Source organism: Anolis sagrei, chromosome 2 (genome assembly GCF_037176765.1).
Source record: "Anolis sagrei isolate rAnoSag1 chromosome 2, rAnoSag1.mat, whole genome shotgun sequence".
Lineage (NCBI taxonomy): Eukaryota > Metazoa > Chordata > Lepidosauria > Squamata > Dactyloidae > Anolis > Anolis sagrei.
The window spans coordinates 298,152,569-298,173,603 of NC_090022.1; the positions used below are offsets into that span (position 1 = coordinate 298,152,569).

General features: G+C 46.0%; 1 protein-coding gene across 2 annotated transcripts in view; it reads right to left on the reverse strand.

The window, feature by feature from the left end:
• Nucleotides 1-2,405: 2,405 nt before the first annotated feature.
• KIF24 (kinesin family member 24) overlaps nucleotides 2,406-21,035 on the reverse strand; it is a 35,506-nt gene continuing 16,876 nt past the window's right edge. For both annotated transcript variants that reach the window (XM_060761170.2, XM_067464685.1), the window contains exons 6-13: nucleotides 20,015-20,102; nucleotides 17,665-17,786; nucleotides 17,246-17,351; nucleotides 14,369-14,440; nucleotides 12,492-12,601; nucleotides 6,211-8,313; nucleotides 3,909-4,002; nucleotides 2,406-2,549 (exon numbers count right to left, since the gene is read on the reverse strand). In XM_060761170.2, the coding sequence (XP_060617153.2) occupies nucleotides 2,409-2,549; nucleotides 3,909-4,002; nucleotides 6,211-8,313; nucleotides 12,492-12,601; nucleotides 14,369-14,440; nucleotides 17,246-17,351; nucleotides 17,665-17,786; nucleotides 20,015-20,102 (2,836 nt within the window). In that variant the 3' untranslated portion in view covers nucleotides 2,406-2,408. The remainder of the gene's footprint in view (nucleotides 2,550-3,908; nucleotides 4,003-6,210; nucleotides 8,314-12,491; nucleotides 12,602-14,368; nucleotides 14,441-17,245; nucleotides 17,352-17,664; nucleotides 17,787-20,014; nucleotides 20,103-21,035) is intronic.

Below are 21,035 nucleotides of genomic sequence, written 5' to 3' on the forward strand. Positions count from 1 at the left end.
GACCAGAGTTAAATAAAGTCATGTTATGGAACAATAGACAACCACCCAACCTCCATTGCTATAATCCCTATCTAAAGTATTGGATTGCTGTGAGTTTTCCAGGCTGTTTGGCCATGTTCCAGAAGCATTCTCTCCTCACATTTTGCCTGCATCTATGGAAGGCATCCTCAGAGGTTGTGAGGATTCTTGGTAGACCTCACAACCTCTGAGGATGCCATAGATGCAGGTAAAACGTCAGGAGAGAATGCTTCTGATATGATAGCCATGTATAAATATAATATCCAGTCCAACCCCATTCTGCCAAGAAGCAGGAATATTGCATTCAAATCACCCCTGACAGATGGCCATCCAGCCTCTGTTTAAAAGCTTCCAAAGAAGGAGCCTCCACCACACTCCGGGGCAGAGAGTTCCACTGCTGAATGGCTCTCACAGTCAGGAAGTTCTTCCTCATGTTCAGATGGAATTTCCTTTCTTGTAGTTCGAAGCCATTGTTCCGCGTCCTAGTCTCCAGGGAAGCAGAAAACAAGCATGGCTTGTACATGGCTATCATATCTCCTCTCAGCCTTCTCTTCTTCAGGCTAAACATGCCCAGCTCCTTAAGCCGCTCCTCATAGGGCTTGTTCTCCAGACCCTTGATCATTTTAGTCTCCCTCCTCTGGACACATTCCAGCTTGACAATATCTCTCTTGAATTGTGGTGCCCAGAATTGGACACAATATTCCAGGTGTGGTCTAACCAAGACAGAATAGAGCATGGGGAGCATGACTTCCTTAGATCTAGACACTATGCTCCTCTTGATGCAGGCCAAAATCCCATTGGCTTTTTTTGCCGCCACATCACATAGTTGGCTCATGTTTAACTTGTTGTCCACGAGGACTCCCAAGATCTTTTTCACACATACTGCTCTTGAGCCAGGCATTGTCCCCCATTCTGTCTCTTTGCATTTCATTTTTTCTGCCAAAGTGGAGTATCTTGCATTTGTCCCTGTTGAACTTCATTGATCATAATTGAGATTCATAATGATCTCAAGCAAGCCTGGGCAATGGCAGCAAGACCAGTGATGTCCCATAAGGCCCCTTCCAACTCTAGGATTCTAAAACTGAGTACAGAGAAACGTTTATCTAGGCCAAGCACAGGCCACATTCAGTCCTTTTCCAGGTGTTTTGGAGTTGGAAGTCCAAAACACCTAGAGGGAGGGCACAAGTTGACCCATGCCTGCTCTGGAGACATTGGAGCCATGGATTTGCTTAATTTGACACATGATAATTTGACACGCTGCGTAGCAAATAAAATCTTTTAATTGAAGAAAAATCATAACTCAGTAAAATAATAATCAGTATAAAAATGACGACATGCATATTACAATTCAATCGTTGAGTTTTCAGCAATTTGTGTAACTCGGAGTACATTCATTCTTTTCAAACAAGGAGCCTCTAGAAACAGCAACACACAGTAAGTGCAAATCGCTCCATCGACACCACTCATGGGACTGCGCCATCATTTCGGCAACCAGCACGTGTGGGTTGCAAACAGATGAGCAGGACTTTTTGGAGCTTGCCTACTTTGCAGAAATGGGGAGTTGGGGAAGAATTCCACAGACATGATTCCTTTCTCAAGGGAAACTTGCTATTGTGAATGCACCATGGATACCTGGACCAAGGCTGTATGCGTTGCATCTTTTAAAAAACACGGTAGGTGTGTTGCCGATCATGCTGTGATCTCTGTGTCTACGCAAAGGAGAGCATGGGTGGGCCTGAGTGAGAATTTTCTATAATATACCTGCATGTTTAATAGAGAGAACATATGTATAGCCAGGCCTACACATTCGCTGAGGTGAAGGATACACAATCCCCACAAAAGTGGAAAAATGGCAATTAAAATATTCGTGTTTTTTTTAAACCAAGAGAACAGCGCTTTAGGATCCTCCAGTATCAACTTCTGCGGGAAGTCAACCATATTGTCATGCTGGCTGATTGAAAAGAGTCCTACAGAAGACTGCATTAATCAAATCTGCAAAAGTTACAGCCAAAGTAGATTTGGTACTGAGGGAAAGGGAATAATAGCTTATAGGCATGATTCGTACTAATTGTCTTCGGGGATCGTGTCCTGCACTGCTCACAACAAGCCCTGTACCTCACCTGACTGTTTCAGTCCATATATTGCTGCAGTTCATGCATTCAGAGATGATAACCTTCTTTTCCCAATGCATGGCTTTGAAATAGAACCAATGACAGTATGGAGTCACTTGTCATCAGGGATGAAAATACCACCTCTGTTGCTGTAGGTGAGGAAAAGGACACACACAGGCTGTTTTTCTTCTTAAGTCTTCCAAAACGTACCAGGTGCTTCTCAAGTCTTTGCTGTTTGCTGTACATGAAGGATTTGATGCCTTCGTTGTTTCAGCATGGCTATGTTGGGGAAGCTGACGAGAGCGTGGACTCGTTGGAAGACGCAGCCAGGAAGGGCTGCAGCTGGGTCCGCATCCTTTGGATGCACTTGGACTTCAGGGTCAAGATTTCGTCCAGCTTCGTCACAAAGTCCTCAAAGTCCTAGCGGGAAAATAAGTGATTAGAAAAGATTTCAGTGTCTCATAAGCCAATAATTATCTTTGACAAGGAAAAAAAAATCAAGGGCTCACAAAAATTGGTTCACATGTCATTTATGAAGTTTGTTTAGGGTGGGCATGGGCAAACTTTGGTGCTCCAGGTGTTTTGGACTTCAACTCATAGAATCAGAATCAAAGAGTTGGAAGAGACCTCCTGGGCCATCCAGTCCAACCCCATTCTGCCAAGAAGCAGGAATATTGCATTCAAATCACCCCCGACAGATGGCCATCCAGCTTCTCTTTAAAAGCTTCCAAAGAAGGAGCCTCCACCACACTCCGGGGCAGAGAGTTCCACTGCTGAACGGTTCTCACACGAAGTTCTTCCTAATGTTCAGATGGAAGCTCCTTTCTTGTAGTTTGAAGCCATTGTTCCATGTCTTAGTCTCCAAGGAAGCAGAAAACAAGCTTGCTCCCTCCTCCCTGTGGCTTCCTCTCACATATTTATACATGGCTATCATATCTCCTCTCAGCCTTCTCTTCTTAAGGCTAAACATGCCCAGCTCCTTAAGCTGCTCCTCATAGGGCTTGTTCTCCAGACCCTTGATCATCTTAGTCACCCTCCTCTGGACACATTCCAGCTTAGAGTCAATATCTCTCTTGAATTGTGGTGCCCAGAATTGGACACAATATTCCAGGTAAAGTGGTCTAACCAAAGCGGAATAGAGCATGGGGAGCATGACTTCCCTAGATCTAGACACTATGCTCCTCTTGATGCAGGCCAAAATCCCATTGGCTTTTTTTTTGCCGCTACATCACATTGTTGGCTCATGTTTAACTTGTTTAACATTCTGTATCTTTGCATTTCGTTTTTCCTGCCTAAGTGGAGTATTTTGCATTTGTCCCCGTTGAACTTCATTTTGCTAGTTTTGGCCCATCTCTCTAATCTGTCAATATCGTTTTGAATCCTGCTCCTGTCCTCTGGAGTACTGGCTATCCCTCCCAATTTGGTGTGGTCTGCAAACTTGATGATCATGCCTTAAGCGGCTGAGGGGGGAAAGGAAGGGGCCTGAGGCTGTTAGGAATTGTGGGAGTTGAAATCCAAAGCACCTGGAGCACCAAAGTTTGCCCACACCTACTCTAGAGTATTTGTCTGAAGCCAGGTATTTTCCGACCTGCGCTCTGTTTATTCCCTGCCAGACCTTATGTATGTCTACTCATTATTAAAGGAGCTCCCCTTTTCCAACCAAGATGCATTTGTGCTTGGTGTGCAGCTCCTGCTGTCTAAATAATGACACTGCGAGAGATGATGCGCGGAGAAAAACCTGGCTTCGGGGAGCGTTGAAGAGCCTGCATGCTCACTCACCAGTTCTGGCATCTTACGGATCAGACTCTCTTCCCGAAAGCACAGGTTTGCCATCTCGTCCAGCTGTTTCCGATGGATCTGGAGCACAGATTGCCTACGAGGCACAATTAAAAATAAGAATAGCTCTGCTAACGAGCGTCCTCTGCTCCACTCAGTACAAACACTTTTGGGCAACGACCGCGATCGGATATCAGATTATTCTTGTCATCTGACTAGCTTCCCAGGAGCCTTCGGTGACCCCAGAAATGGCACAATTTGGGGCATTAGTATAGGGTGCTTGACATCTGAAGATCCAAGTCACTGCATTTACCTTCCTGCAGCATTCTTGTACTCATTTCCCTTTACTGCGGATGAGAGGCCAAGGCTTATAGAAAGTTGTAGGTTTTTTTTGGGCTATATTGCCATGTTCTAGAGGCATTCTCTCCTGACGTTTCACCTGCATCTATGGCAAGCATCCTCAGAGGTAGTGAGGTCTGTTGGAACTAGGAAAATGGGTTTATATATCTGTGGAAAGACCAGGGTGGGACAAAGAACACCTAGCTCCAGCAGACAAGTGTCCTTTGTCCCATCCTTGTCTTTCCACAGATATATAAACCCATTTTCCTAGTTCCAACAGACCTCACTACCTCTGAGGATGCTTGCCATAGATGCAGGTGAAACGTCAGGAGAAAATCCCTCTAGAACATGGCCGTATAGCCCGAAAAAACGTACAACAACCCAGTGATTCTGGCCATGAAAGCCTTCGAAAATACTTACAGAAAAGTGTTTGTCAAAAGCAAGTTTTAAGCTTCCTGCTTTACACCAAGCAAAGTGTCAATCCTTAAGGATGCATGTTAAAGAGGCCACATTTGTTCCTCCCCAAGACCATGGGAGGCTGGAAACCCATCCCTTTTTCTAAACATTTTTCAATTTCTTTGGTCTAAAATCGCCTCCTTGGAAGTTTGGGGAACGATGTCACCACATTGGGTTCTCCCAAGCCTTTTTTGGGTCCAGGAAAAGCTACAGGAACTTGATTAATTTGGTGCAGGAAGACAAAAAGATGTGACAAAGTTGGATCCTTATCTCCTTGGACAGAACTACTTAGAGTAGTGGCTCTTAATGTGTGGGTCCCCAGGTGTTTTGGCCTACAACTCCCAGATATCCCAGCCAGTTTACCAGCCGTTAGGATTTCTGAGAGTTGAAAGCCAAAACATCTGGGGACCCATAGGTTGAGAACCACTGACTTAGAGTGATAGCCATAAACCAGCCATGGGCAAACCAGCAATTTCCACAATTGTGGAAGTTGAAGTCCACCTGGAGAGCTGAAGTTTGCCCATACCTGCCATAGACCATTACTGAACTACTGGCTGCCAGCACCTGGAGTGACTCTAAGCGAGGGAAATAACCTTTGTTGACATTGGACAGGGGGGAAATATTGTCAGTCTGGCACATCAATAGTTGAAGTTGGAACTCTTTTGGAGATCAAGGTTTGAATCTCTGCTCAGCCATGAAAACCCATTGAGTGGTTTTGGGTAAGCCATGCTCTCACTCGGCCCCAGAACATGGCAAAGGCAAGCCCTCTCTGAATTTTTTTTCCAAAAAAACCCCAGCCATAAGTAAGAAACAACTTGAAGGTACACAACAACAGTAACTTTAAGAATTTGTTGTTTTAATGTACTGCTTATAACTGGTTGGTTTTTAATGTTTTGTTTATTTACCAACGATATGTGTGTATTTGACATCCAATTTGTGGAGCCTCCTTTGGCGCATGGGTTAAACCCATGTGCCGGCAGGACTAAAGACCAACAGGTTGCAGGTTCGAATCTGGGAAGAGTCTGGATGAGCTCCCTCTGTCAGCTCCGGCTACCAATGAAGGGACATGAGAGAAGCCTCCCACAAGGATGGTAACATCAGAACATTCAGGTTTCCCCTGGACAACCTCCTTGCAGACAACTAATTCTCTCACACCAGAAGTAACTTGCAGTTTCTCAAGTCGCTCCTGACACAAACACACAAAAAATCTCATTGTTGCCTTTGTAAGGCTGCCCTAAGTCCCCTTTGGGGTCGAGAAGGGCAGGATCTAAGTACGGTAAATAAATAAATACACTTTAGGCAAAATGCTGGGATGCTGACAGCTGCAAAACTGGCCCTTGAAACTGTGGTGTGTCTCACAGCTTCGTGTCACAAATTTTTCATTCAAAAGTCAGGGCACTTTCACCTGTGGGACCATGCCACGTGTTTCCCACCAGCTGCCAACCCCTGGAGGAACCCAGCTCTGCCTTGTAAACTGGGTGAGGACCAGAGGGAAACCAAGAACACTTACCTTCCCAACGCTTCTTTACTCTGGAGCGCCATTTCCTCGCTGCTGAACGTCAGCGTGAATGCCTCTTCTGAACAGTCCGGGTCCCCTTTCCTGAATGCCAAACTGGTCGGCAGTGGGATGCTTTCCTTAGAGGGCTTTTTGCTTCCTGCATGATCAGAGATGGACAAGGAGATGAAAGGCTCTCCCACTACGTCAGGATGTCTGACCTGTGCGCCTGGCTTGGAGCCATCCTCTTCCCTCAAGAGGAAAGAGGTCAAGGAGCCAGTCCTAGCTGCTTCAGTGTCGGCGTCATATTGTGGACTGGTCACATAGTCACCGAACTGGAGGTTACTAAGACGCAGAGGGTCCTCCTCGCCCTTCCTCTCTGAGCCTGGAGAGAGAAGATCTGCCAGACCGGTGGCTCCAGAGGGATATCTATGGAAAACGGAGCTCTCAAGTTCACTTAAGGCTGATTCCACTCCGAAGGCAGGAGATATCTTTGGTGGATGAAGGTGAGACCTGGTCAATGGAGAAAGCCCTGGATCAGCTGCTCTCCAGTGATCTGTTTCCTGCCTGATGGATGGAGGGGATGTTTGGTTTCCAAAGAACTGCCTGGGGTCTTCATTCCATCGCTTCCGGGGCTGGGAGGGCTGCCTTTCCCGCTCAGCCTCCTGTTCCTCGCACTGCTTCTTCCTTTGCCCCTGTAAGGACTGGCCTTCTCCTGGAGTATCCGTGTTGAGGAGGGACACAGTCAAGGGAGTCGTCTCTCCAGCAAAGCCGCCTGAATGATTCAGAGTCTCATCAAGGTCTGTTCCTTTATGGGGATACTTTTTTCTTCCTGTTTCTGAAACGGGAGCATGTTTACCTTGGAGAGATTCTTCTTTTGGGCCATCAGCGATGAGGCTTTCAGATGCCAGCAGGTGGGCAAATGGACTTTGCGCTGCATTTTCTACAACAGAGAAGCACTTGCTGGAACAGTTTAGAGGTAGACTTGAACATCTGGGTTTCTCTGGGCTGAGCAGAGTTTCTTTGCTTATGCTGTTACATACAACACTGTCATCCTGTGAACAGTAAGGCTTTTCTGGCATATCATTCTTCAGAGAGGAAGCGGGTGCCGCAGATGCCTCTGTTTTCCACTCTGACTGACTCTTACAGTCTTCCTTGCGGATGGCAGCCTCTTCCATCCCTGTCCAAGCTTCCCTCCTTTGATCCTCAAGCTCAGGCTGTTTGGAGAAGAGTTCTTGCCCAGCCTGGACTTCCTGGCCCTCGGCCTCGTGCTCTCGCCGGTGGAGGAAGAACGAGCCCTGGCTGCATTCCTGTCTAGATTGCCCCTCGGCCTTCCTGGTGCTCGGACCGGGGGAGAAGGAGTCCTCACTGAAGTCGCTGTCGTCCAGGTCTTCCAGCTGCATTGTCTCATCGCAGTCCGGAGGGGAGAGAGGGGTCGGGAGGGGGTCCTCCTCTCTCACCCGTACCTCTTGGGGCTTGTACTGGGCTAAGAACCTCTCCAGCGGCTGGTAGCTCAGCTTCTGCTGCAGGATGGGAGGCTGCTGGAACTGCTGGTGATAAAGGCGGAGGTGCTGCTCCCGGTCTCTCTGGTGCGGAGGGGGCCCCGTCCAGGCGGCCTTGCACTGCTCTGCAAAGAGCCTCCCTCCTTCCTCTGTGGAGGCCATCGAGGGTCGGTCGGTGTCACCAAGGGAAAAGTCCGCTCTGGACACCAGCTGCTTCTGCACAGGCTGCACTTTCAGGCACTTGACCCCTGCGCTCCTGGCCGCAAAGTCCTTCCCAAATGGGTTCTTTTCAAAAGGGAGAGAGGGATCCTCGGGCGCCTTCTTAGCCAGTGCTCCAGACCTTGGGCTACCGCAGCTATGCCAGTCCTGAGTGCCCAAATGCGCTTTGCGGGACTGTCCTTTGGGGACAGAAGAGAAAGGGAGCTGCACCGGTGACGCCTTGATCTTGGACAAAGTGGGGTGTTGGAGCCCCAGCTTTACTTTCTTTGGCGAGTTCTTCTCGCCGCCTTGTGCGCAAGGAGAGCTCTGGATGCGTTTGGGAGACACGTTTGCTGTTGCCCGGCGCCTGTTCACAACCGGGGTGCAGCACTTCATGCCCCTCTTCAGCTCCTTCACCCTGTAGGCAAAGAAACATGGACGCTGACTTGTATTGTGTTTATTTTAAAGATGTCTAGACTACGATATATAGCACAGGCTTCTCAAGGTGGCTTAGAATCATAGAATCCTAGTGGGAAGAGACCTCCTGGGCCATCCAGTCCAACACAATATGAATGGCTTCCCAAATTAGTAAGCTCAACAAATATCCCACTTATAGAGAAAGTAGAAAATAACAGAATTCAGCGTATAATTGTATGAACTTGTTATACTGTTCAAATTCACAGTCATCACAAACAATATTGTATGGGTTGGGTTGTTGTAGGTTTTTTCGGGCTATATGGCCATGTTCTAGAGGCATTCCCTCCTGACGTTTCGCCTGCATCTATGGCAAGCATCCTCAGAGGTAGTGAGGTCTGTTGGAAGTAGGAAAATGAGTTTATATATCTGTGGAATGACCAGGGTGAGACAAATGACTCTTGTCTGCTGGAGCTAGGTGTGAATGTTTCAACTGATCACCTTGATTAGCATTTGATGGCCTGGCTATTGTTTGGTGTGGCTTGTTAGTGCCTGGGGCAATCTTTTGCCTAGAGGTGATTAGATGTCCTTGTTTGTCTCCTCTCTGTTGTTTTGCTGTTGTAATTTTAGATTTTTTTTAAATACTGGTTCCAACAGACCTCATTACCTCTGAGGATGCTTGCCATAGATGCAGGCAAAATGTCAGAACTGTCTCTAGAACATGGCCATATAGCCCAAAAAAACCTACAACAACCCAGTGATTCCAGCCATGAAAGCCTTCGACAATACATTGTATGGGTTTTTGTACAATCACTCTGAAATTGTATCAAATACTGTTTGAATTCACAGTAATCATATTCAACTTGGCATAAGAAGACACAGCATTGACACCAATTCAGAGTGATTGTACAAAAACCCATATAATATTGTATCTATCAGAGTGATTGTACAAAAACACATAGAATATTGTATCTATATTATAGCCATTTCTCTTCAAAAGGCAACACTGACACTGAAATACAACACCGCCCGAGCTCTGCGAGTGCAGCTTTCTTCCGAATGAAGCAGGGAGTGTTTGAGGACCGGGACATCCGTAGGGATACCAAGGTGCTTGTTTAGAAAGCCATTGTCCTCCCAACCCTGCTATATGCACTTGAGAAGTGCATATAGTCCTAAAGAAGTGCACTTGGAAAATACCAGATGCAGGGCCTTTTCTATTTCTGCCCCTGGCCTTATGGAATTCCTTGCCGCCCTATATGAGAGCCATGCGTGACTTAGGGCCTTTTACTCTCGCACTTAAGACCTGGCTTTTTACTAGGGCATTCGATCTCTGTTAATTTTTAAATTCTGTATGTATGTATTTCATCTTTTACAATTTAGCTGTAAATCGTCTAGAGCATTCTCGGATGGAGAGCGATTAATAAGTTATTAAATATGATGATGATGATGATGATGATGATGATGATGATGATGATATGCCTGCGAAACGTGGACTATCAACATTCCATCAGTGCTGCCTCCGGAAAACCATGCAAATCTCTTGGAAAGACAGGCGAACAAATGTCAGTGTGCTGGAAGAAGCAAAGACCACCAGCATTGAAGCGATGCTCCTCCGCCATCAACTCCACTGGACCGGCCATGTTGTCCGGACGCCCGATCACCATCTCCCAAAGCAGTTGCTCTACTCTAAACTTAAGACCGAAAAACGGAATGTTGGCGGGCAGGAAAAAAGATTTAAAGATGGGCTCAAAGCCAACCTTAAAAACTCTGACATAGACACTGAGAACTGGGAAGACCTGGCCCTTGAGTGCTCCAGCTGGAGGCCAGCTGTGACCAGCAGTGCTGTAGAATTTGAAGAGGCACGAATGGAAGGCGAAAGAGAGAAATGTGCCAAGAGGAAGGTGCATCAAGCCAACCTCGACCAGGACCGCCTTCCACCTGGAAACCGATGCCCTCACTGCGGGAGAAGATGCAGATCAAGAATAGGGCTCCACAGTCACCTACGGACCCACCGCCAGGACACTGATCCTGGAAGACTATTCTACTCGGCCAACGAGGGATTGCCTAAGTAAGTAAGTATCCTACTCAGAAAAGGGATAAGCTAAGTAACTACATGGTATTCACTAGCCATGGACTGAAATACCTAATTGTGATTGTTACTTCCACCTACACCAGGCATGGGCAAAGTTGGGCCTTCTAGGTGTTTTGGATTTCAACTCCCACCATTCCTAACAGCCTCAGGCCCCTTCCTTTTCCCCCTCAGCCGCTTAAGCGGCTGAGGGGGAAAAGGAAGGGGCCTGAGGCTGTTAGGAATGGTGGGAGTTGAAGTCCAAAACACCTAGAAGGCCCAACTTTGCCCATGCCTGCCCTACACCATCCATCAGATTTGACAACGGAGGATTCTTCTGCATTGCCAATTAGACTCCCACTGGTATGCTTACCTTGGAGAAGTGACAATGGAAGAGTGTTCTGATCGCCATCGTTTGTGAAACCCCCAGGCTCTCTTTTTGCCGGAGTTTAATCAGAACGACGTGGCCAGAAACACACATACTACCAGCTATTTTAACCTGAAATCTAAGAATAGTTTCTCGCAAATTAAAACATAAATCTGAAGAGAAGTGTTTGAACTGAATGTGGTTCATGCTTCCGGGCAGCAGCCCAGCAGTCGGGGGACCTTCATTATTCCGGTTTCCGCAATTACAGCCGCGGCTTGGTGGGTTGAGCCATTTATCTGGTCTCCCTGCGTAAGAAGCCTAGCGAGGAAGTAGGTCAAGGAACAAAGATTCAGGCGGCAGGAGCCAAGAGGCCACCCAGCAAGGCCGAGGCAGAACGGGGAGCCCAGGCCTTGGAATCTGAAGGGCAGGGTGGCTCAAGGTGCCTCCTCGCTCTCTTAGCAGCAACACAAAGCCTGAGATTCATTGCTGTACTACTCGGAAAAAGGATCAGCTAAGTAACTACATGGTACCCACTAGCCATGGACTGAAATACCTAATTGTGATTGTTATTTCCACCTACACCAGCCATGGGTACACATTGACTTTCTTGCTCTGCAGGATCTTGGCATCCCATTTTAGAAACCTCTGGAGTTCAGCCAGTCTCCAGGCATTTTGGAGGAACAGAACACTATTTTGTCACCGAAGGCTTTCATGACAGGAATCACTGGATTGCTGTGAGTTTTCCGGGCTGTACAGCAATGTTCCAGAAGCATTCCCTCCTGACGTTTTGCCCACATCTATGGCACGCATCGTCAGAGGTTGAGGGATCTCTGATTACTGTGGCATTTCCCTTGTCTGCTGGGAGAATGATGATTTCTGGATCTGAGAGGTGATTAGCCATCAAATGCTAATTTGGGTGCTGCAGAAGGAAAGAATATCAACCTCCACCGTGCCCCAAAGGGACATTCATAGAATCATAGAATCAAAGAGTTGGAAGAGACCTCATGGGCCATCCAGTCCAACCCCATTCTGCCAAGAAGCAGGAATATTGCATTCAAATCACCCCTGACAAATGGCCATCCAGCCTCTGCTTAAAAGCTTCCAAAGAAGGAGCCTCCACCACACTCTGGGGCAGAGAGTTCCACTGCTGAACGGCTCTCACAGTCAGGAAGTTCTTCCTCGTGTTCAGACGGAATCTCCTCTCTTGTAGTTTGAAGCCATTGTTTCGCGTCCTAGTCTCCAAGGAAGCAGAAAACAAGCTTGCTCCCTCCTCCCTGTGGCTTCCTCTCACATATTTATACATGGCTATCATATCTCCTCTCAGCCTTCTCTTCTTCAGGCTAAACATGCCCAGTTCCCTAAGCCGCTCCTCATAGGGCTTGTTCTCCAGACCCTTGATCATTTTAGTCGCCCTCCTCTGGGCACATTCCAGCTTGTCAATATCTCTCTTGAATTGTGGTGCCCAGAATTGGAGACAATATTCCAGATGTGGTCTAACCAAAGCAGAATAGAGCATGGGGAGCATTACTTCCCTAGATCTAGATACATTCATAAGAGACAATGACGCATGCGTATGTCCCCAATGGTACCAGGCAAGTTGTTATTACAGCCATGTTGTCTCATTCAACCCCTTGTTGTACAACAGCTCCTGCTGGGCAACAGATGCCTAGTCACTTTATCTTGATGTACCACAATCTTTTCTTTGGCTCAGCCTCTCATCTCATTTCCGTGCAGTTCTGCCACTTACCTGTCTGCATACCGCAAGGTGTTTAAGGTGTGCTCCGTTGCAATGTGGCTGGGCGAGACGTTGGCAATCATACATGTCTTGGAGTTGCCAACAAAAGAGTCTTTTAAAACCTTGAAAGGAAAGGAAAAGCAGGTGGGATTTAGAGTGCTGAGCACAAAAATCGCATCAGTCCAAGTTTAACTAGAGTATTGCAATCAATCTCAGCAAAGAGAGGGCTGTATCAGAACCATAGTATACTCAGTAAGCCTGTGTATTCCTTAGTACAGTCTTGATTATTAGAGATGCAAAGGGATCCTGCAGCACCTAAGAGACTAACAGAGAGAACAAAGGGTTGTTGTAGGTTTTTTTCGGGCTATATGGCCATGTTCTGGAGGCATTGTCACCTGACGTTTCGCTTGCATCTATGGCAAGCATCCTCAGAGGTAGTGAGGTCTGTTGGAACTAGGAAAAAGGGTTTATATATCTGTGGAATGACCCGGGTGGGACAAAGGACTCTTGTCTGCTGAAGCTAGGTGCGAATGTTTCAACTGACCACCTTGATTAGCATTTGATGGCCTGGCTGTTGTTTGGTGTGGCTTGTTAGTGCCTGGGGCAATCTTTTGTCTAGAGGAGATTAGGTGTGCTTGTTTGTCTCCTCTCTGTTGTTTTGCTGTTGTAATTTTAGAGGTATTTTTAATACTGGTTCCAACAGACCTCACTACCTCTGAGGATGCTTGCCATAGATGCAGGTGAAACGTCAGGAGAGAATGCCTCTAGAACATGGCTATATAGCCCGAAAAAACCTACAACAACCCAGTGATTCTGGCCATTAAAGCCTTTGACAATACAGAGAGAACAAAGTTGGTAGCTTAAGCTTTTATTGACTTCCTCAGATGCAAATAAACTTAGTCGATGAAAGCTTCTGCAACCAGCTGTGTTCTCTAAAGTGCTAAAAAATCACTTTGTCTAGTGATATTCCAGATTAATACAGCTAGGCTAACGCTTTAACTTTGGGCCCTTCTGCACTGCCATATAATCCAAAATATCAAGGCAGGTAATCCACATTATCTGCTTTGAACTGGATTATCTGAATTTACATTGCCAGATAATCCAGTTCAAAGCAGATAATCTGGATTTTATACAGCTGAGTAGAAGGCTCCTTACACACCACTTCTAGTCTCAGTAAGATCTCTGGGATCTGGTTTCTATGTCCTCCTCCCACATGAAAACTGGTTTGATTACTTAGGAAATACATTTAACTACAAAGCTGTTTTCTCAATCAGGGATTCATTACAAACTTAGGAGCAGCCTGAACCATATCTTCCCGTTCTGTGAAGCCTGAGACATCAAGAGTGTCTCAAGATCTTCACAAAACTATAACTCTCAGAGCTCATGAGGGTTGGGGAAAGAGTCCAAGAAAGACCTCACAACCTCTGAGGATGCTTGCCATAGATGCAGGCGAAACGTCAGGAGAGAATGCCTCTAGAACAGGCATGGGGAACCTTCGGCCCTCCAGGTGTGGTGGACTTCAACTCCCACAATTCCTTGAGGCCAAGGTAAGCCTTTGGGGCGAATGCCGAGCCTCAAGGAATTGTGGGAGTTGAAGTCCACCACACCTGGAGGGCCGAAGGTTCCTGACCCCTGCTCTAGAACATGGCCATATAGCCCGAAAAAACCTACAACAACCCAGTGATTCCAGCCATGAAAGCTTTCGACAATACATAGTCCAAGAAAGAGTTTAAAACAATGAAAGTTAGGCATGTAGTAAAGTGTCACCCTGCAACTGAAACCCATTCGTTCTTGGGAGGTTAACCCCCTTATGTCTCAGAATTCTGGATAGACCATTGCACTTTTCCAAAACGGCTTTAAGGGATGATAAAACAGGCTTGGAGGTTTACCTGAGTCAGCTTGCTTTGCCTGAAGGGAGTGTGAGCGTGTTCCTGATCCAAGGCACGGATGCATTCTTTCAGCTAAAAAAAGGAAAACAGTGGCACCACACAGTGGTTGCAAAGAAACCAGCACAAAGCAGTCAGTCCAGAACAGCTGTTTTCTCAAAAGAGGACGCTTCTTTCTGTCTTGGAGGAACTTGGGGCATCTCCTGGGCCTTGGCTGCTACAATTCCACCCTGTTGGTCCATCTGGGCCTAATGGTCTGACTTTGCAGAAAGGAGCTTCCCGTGTTCCTAACTCCTTTTTAATTAGATCAATCGAGTGAGCTTTCTCAGGGCTTAAGAAGCCCATGGCTGCAGTCTGTGAAAAACCTCGCCCTATTTATGCAAAAAGAAGTTGCTATTACATGCCTCAATTAAAAAAAAAGCTACATCCCAAAATGACACACATGACCTATTGTTCAGCCTGACCACTGTGCCATCTCACCCACTTTTCTGAGGCTGGCAGTGGCTCTTTGGGGGGCTCTCATTGCCTGGTAGTTTCAAGGATGTGTTTAACGGACATCTGTGTTTTTACATACCATATAACACTGGGATTGTGGCGCAGCTGGCTGAGTGTCAGCTGCATTAAGATCACTCTGACCAAAAGGTCATGAGTTCGAAGCCAGCCCGGGTTGGAGTGGGTTTCCAACCTTTGTGTGTAGCCTGTTGTCGACCTTTGCAACCCGAAAGACAGTTGCATCTGTCAAGTAGGAAAATAAGGTACCACCTTAAAGTGTGGGGAGGCTAAATTAACTAATTTATGAGGCCATAAAAAAGACTCCAGCAAAAGCATGCGGAGAATGCGGAAGTACTTCATCAGTGTCGCAGATGGACCATGAAAGGGACAGCTCCCCTGGCTGCCAGAAAAAGTTAAATAGCCTCTGTGTATGTCTGTATATGTTGTATGTCAAATTGGCATTGAATGTTTGCCATATATGTGTACGCTGTAATCCGCCCTGAGTCCCCTGCGGGGTGAGAAGGGAGGAATATAAAAGCTGTAAATAAATAAATAAATAAATATACTCGAGTGAAAGCCTAGTTTTTCAGCCCTTTTTTAGGCTGAAAAAGCCTCCCTCGGCTTATATTCAAGTGAGGGTCCTGGCAGGAAGGCTTCCCGCCAAGAACCACACTTCTTCGCACAGCAACCCAGCTGGGTCGCTGTGCCAAGAGGGGAGAAGAGGAAGGCAGGTCTTCCTCTCTTCCTCGTGTACCTTTCTCTCCTCCCTTCTTGGCACAGTGACCCAGCTGGATTGCTGTGCCGAGAGGGGAGGAGAGGCTGCCCACCTTCCTCTTCTCAGTCCTTTCCACTTCCTCCCTTCCCACCTCAGTTTTTTCCTCACTTTTCCAGCAACCCTTTCCCACCCCAGTCTTCCTTTTCTAGTTTCCCCCTTCCTACCCCAGTCTTTACTATTCCCAGCCTGTCTCTCCCACATTTCCAGCTCCCTTGCCATCCCAGCCTTTCTCAGGTTCCAGCCTCTCTTTCCCATTTTAATCTTGCTCCCTTTCCCATGGCAGTTTCCCACTTTCCCGCCCCAGTCTTTCCCACTTCTCCACTTGCCCCCTCCCCACTCTAATGCTTCCACCTTTTCAGCCTCCCTTTTGCACCCCAGCCTTGCTCATTATGCTATCTTCCCTTCCCCATCCCAATCTTTTCCACCTGCCCCTCTTTCCTACTCCAATTTCCCCAGCTTTTCCCAATCCCCCCGTTCACACTCTAGACTAGGGTCTTTCCCACGTTTCCAGCCCCCCTTCCCATCCCAACCTTTCCCAGTCTCAACCCCCTTTTCATACCTCAATCATTCCCCCTTCCACAGTTACCCCCTTCCCACCCCAATCTGTCCTACTTTTCCAGCTACCCCCTTTCCACTGAACACCATTCGAAGATTTCTGGAAGGATCTAAGCCTGGAAATGTGACACCAGCATCCATTTCCGGTGCTGATCTATACTAAACCCAAACATTTCTCTGCACAGAGCGCTCTTCCCAGGGACAGTTATTTATTTACTTACTTACTTACTTACAGCTTTTATATTCTGCCCTTCTCCTCACCCCTCAGGGGACTCAGGGCGGATTACAGTGTACACATATATGGCAAACATTCAATGCCAATTTGACATACAACATATACAGACATACACAGAGGCTATTTAACTTTTTCTGGCCGCCAGGGGAGCTGTCTCTTCCATCGTCCATCTGCGACACTGATGAAGTACTTCCGCATTCCCCACATGCTTTCGCTGGAGTGTTTTGCTGGAGTCTTTTTTATGGCCGCATAAATTAGTTAATTTAGCCTCCCCACACAAGGTAGTACCTAATTTTCCTAATTGACAGATGCAACCTTTCGGGTTGCAAAGGTCGACAACAGGCTACACAATTGGTTGGAAGCCCACTCCAATCCAGGCTGGCTTCGAACTCATGACCTTTTGGTCAGAGTGATCTTAATGCAGCTGACACTCAGCCAGCTGCGCCACAATCCCGGTTCCACTAAGTAAAAAGTAATTTTCAAAAATCAGGCATGTAAGAAGCTTCCTATACACTGAACTATCAAATATAGTGTTGTCTAATCCACAATGGGCAAAACGAACAGCCCGCCTGAGGTTGCTGGATTACAACTCCCTGTGTATCTAGCCAGCAGAATCAATCGTGATGAATGTTGGGAATTGTAGTCCTGCAACATCTGGCAGACTAAAGATTGCCCAATACAATTTTACAACAGGATGAAAGTGTATCAGGTCCCTGTGAAGTCTTTTCTGGGGACACCAGGCATTGCAGATGGGATTTTTTCTTGCAGGAAAAGCACAATTTTCTAAAATAATCTCCAAGGGATATGATTTCTACTGACTTACAGCGAGGAGGCTTTGATTTATTTCTGCCCCTTCCATTTTTGTCTGTCTGTCAGAGTCTCTGGCATCAGCTGCCCTCTCGCTGCCAGCCAGATCAATGAAGGAGATCCTGGGAAAAGAGTATGAATCCATTTAATACATGCCCTTCTTTGAATTGGTCTGCATTTGACACTATTGCAATGACTGAGAATATGCAGAATATGTGAATTCTACACATTCATTACTGCAGTATATACCACAAAAAATAAAACTATATTTTAGGGGGTTTTTTTACACTATGGAGGATGAGGATTGACTGTATATATCTTTGTTAAAGAGGCTGAGAATAGAAAAAGGTCACTACGTATCACCACAATTTTTTCTCCGTGCAGCCTCCAAGAGGACCTGGATATATAGTTTTAGAACTGCTGTTTCCAGCTCACCTCCCAAATACTCTGCTTGCTGGATCTTTAATCTGGATCTGGATAATGGCGTGGGAACGCGAGGAATCTGAATTGACTCCAGTTGCCCCTGTGCTTCGTTCCTTCCCTCCTTTCAAAATCACCTGTGGGGGAAAAAGGAGTATAGCGTATTTTTATATACATACTCTAGTTCTCTTATGTCTGAGAAGTTTCAGATGATCGAAAATTCCAAAACAATCACTTTGCAAAATAATAGCCAGCAAGAGAATTATTTATTTATTTATTTAAAAGTTTTATATACTGACCTTCTCACCTCTCTTGAGGGACTCAGACCGGTTTCCAACCATAATATCGCATACAGTCAATAAAACATCATAATTCATATTACAATAAAACATTAAAACAACAATTACATTCAATAAATACACTGGTCAGTCGTCACACTAGAATCGTTGTTCATCATCCTCCATCCATATCTCATGGTGTTGGCTCACTCGTCGAATGCCTGTCTCCATAACCACGTCTTTACCTGTTTCCTGAATGTCAGGATAGAAGGGGCAGTTCTGATCTCCAGTGGGAGAGAGTTCCAGAGTCGAGGGGCCACCACCGAGAAGGCCCTGTCCCTTGTCCCCACCAGACGCGCTTGCGAGGCCGGTGGGACCTAGAGCAGGACCCCTCCAGATGATCTTAATGGTCTTGATGGTTCGTAGGGGAGAATACGTTCGGAGAGGTAAACAGGGCCGGAGTCGTTTAGGGCTTTATAGGTTAACACCAGCACTTTGAATTGTGCTCGGAAGCTAATTGGCAGCCAGTGGAGCTGGTGTAACAGCGGAGTGGTGTGCTCCCTGTACCCAGCACCCGTTAGTAGTCTGGCTGCCGAGCGTTGGACTAGCTGCAGCTTCCGGGCAGTCTTCAGAGGCAACCCCATGTAGAGAGCGTTGCAGTAGTCTAAACGGGATGTAACCAAAGCGTGGACCACCATGGCCAAGTCAGACTTCCCAAGGTAACAGTGGAATGGAAGGCAATGTTTGGATTGGTAGGTTTTCCTGGCAACGCCAAAAGCAGCCCACGACTGTTACCATAAACCCAAAAGGAGCATTTCAAGGCAGCCATTTGCTGACTCTCCATCACTGCCCTAAAGACTTTCCTTATGGTTCATTTAAACTCTTTCAAAACCTAGCTGTGTGGAATACACACATTAAATTTACAAAGCGAAATGTCTTTTGTGAAAGAGCAGAACGGTTTCTCGCTCCCATTTCCAAGTTCATGTTCCAATAATACCAACAGAGACAGAAAATAATAATCAGAGGCAAGCAGCTCTTTATTGTGTGAAATGCCAATTTGCTCATCTCTGTCTATGGTCAATAATAAAGGAAATACTGCCAAAGCAAACAGCAAATCTGAAATAACGCTTGACAATGAGATTTCATGGCCAATGGACCAAACAAGGAGTGCGATCTAAAGTAAGAACGATCAGGGTTAGCACTATTTTGGATCCACTGCAGTGAACAATCCCCTTTACAGCTCGGATCATGTTTACTCTTGCGAGCCCAGATTTTTGGACTTAAGGTGAACCAACTACCAAGAGTTTTTTCTTGGCATAATTTATTTGGAGGTTGTTTGCCCTTGGCTTCCTCTGGGGCGAAGAGAATATGAGGTTTTCCATGACGGAGCAGGGATTTGAACCCCAAAGATTTAGGATTTTTAGGAGATCTCAAGCTGAACATCACCCAAAAGTACAATGCAGCCGGTGGCATAATGGGTTTAAACCCTTGTGCTGGCAGGACTGCAGGACTCTGACCAAAAGGTCGGCAGTTGTAATCTGGGGAGCAGGGTGAGCTCCCATCTGTCAGCTCCAGCTTCCCATGAGGGGACATGAGAGAAGCCTCCCACAGGATGGTGAAACATCCAGGCATCCCCTGGCAACATCCTTGCAGAGGGCCAATTCTCTCACACCAGAAGGAACTTGCAGTTTCTCAAGTTGCTCCTGACACAAAAAAAAGAACCAGCTAAAAAAGCTAATGTGATTCTAGGCTGCATCAATAGGAGTACAATGTCTAGACTGAGTGGAGTCATAGTCCCTCTCTCTTCTGCTTTGGCCAGCCCTCCTCTGGGCAAAACAGTTCAAGAAGGTGGTCATCAAACTGGAACATGTCCAGAGAAAAGAGATCCCACCTAACCATTTGACAGTGGAATATGACTTTCTTTTCCTAACTATTCAGCATGAAAAGCATGGTCCAGGAAACAAGATGACTGAGTCAAAGTGATGGGAAGATGAGGCCATAGGTGACAGGGCTGCAAATAATGTGTGTCTGGGCATACCATAGACCCTAGAAAGTAAAAAGGGGGTATTGTCATCCACTGGAATTACCTCTAGAAGTAGGTTGACAGTACTGACTTGGATTTCACGCAGCCCAACTATCTGCACCACACGCTTGCTATCTTCCCGTGCAAAAAGCCTGCCAAAGAAGACGCACGTTAGTAAAGAAAGTGCTTTTTGAAAACCGGTTTGACAGCAAAACCATCCCACGATGTGTTCTGAGCAGAATGCAATTGATATCTAACATCTGAAATGTAAAGAACAAACAGCCAAAGACGAACCAGCTCAGTAAGAAAACAAGCAGACAATCAAACAAGACAACCAAAATCATATATAATGCATTTTATATTCCTAAAGTAGGAAAATGACTTGTAAGGGCTGATCTATTGCAGTTTTTACTGCTTTTACTAAAAAAATAATTTTTTTTCTGGGGGAAAAAATCTTAGCAAAACAGGGTTTTTTCCTGCATAATATGTATATATGGGTCCCATTTTAATTACATTATGTAACAAAATTTGAGATTTTTTTTGTTCCTGATTTGAAAACATTATCTCCTGCTTAATTATGCAGTCCTTACTTTGAAAGTAGTTGTTCTACTCCAGAAACTTTGTTTTTGTGGCTGCCACAAACTAGGTTGAATTGGTTAAGACTCTATGAGATATTATTAGAAAAACTGTATCATGATGTGCTCTATCAAGATGTTCCTCCCACAAAGACAAAGTTTGTGCGGTTTAATAAAAACTTATCCAGGTTTTTATGATAGAATCAATTAGGAAATGACATTTATAACCCAGGAACAAAAGTCGTTGTTATGAAAGGATTTTTGTTGTTGTTGGATGCTTTCAGGTTGTTTATGTTGTGACCCTTGTTACAGTAAGTCGTAACAGGATCAAGTATGTGTGTGTGTGTAAAAGAAAACCTTATGCTGTTAATTATTATGGGCAGCTGCTAATGTAGGTCAACTAGTAACCATACAGTTATACCCGGTGGGGTGTAACTGTATGGTTTTTAGAATACAGTTCAGCTTTTGCTCTGAGGAGCCTTTGCTCAGGTATTTTGCTCAATTTTCTAC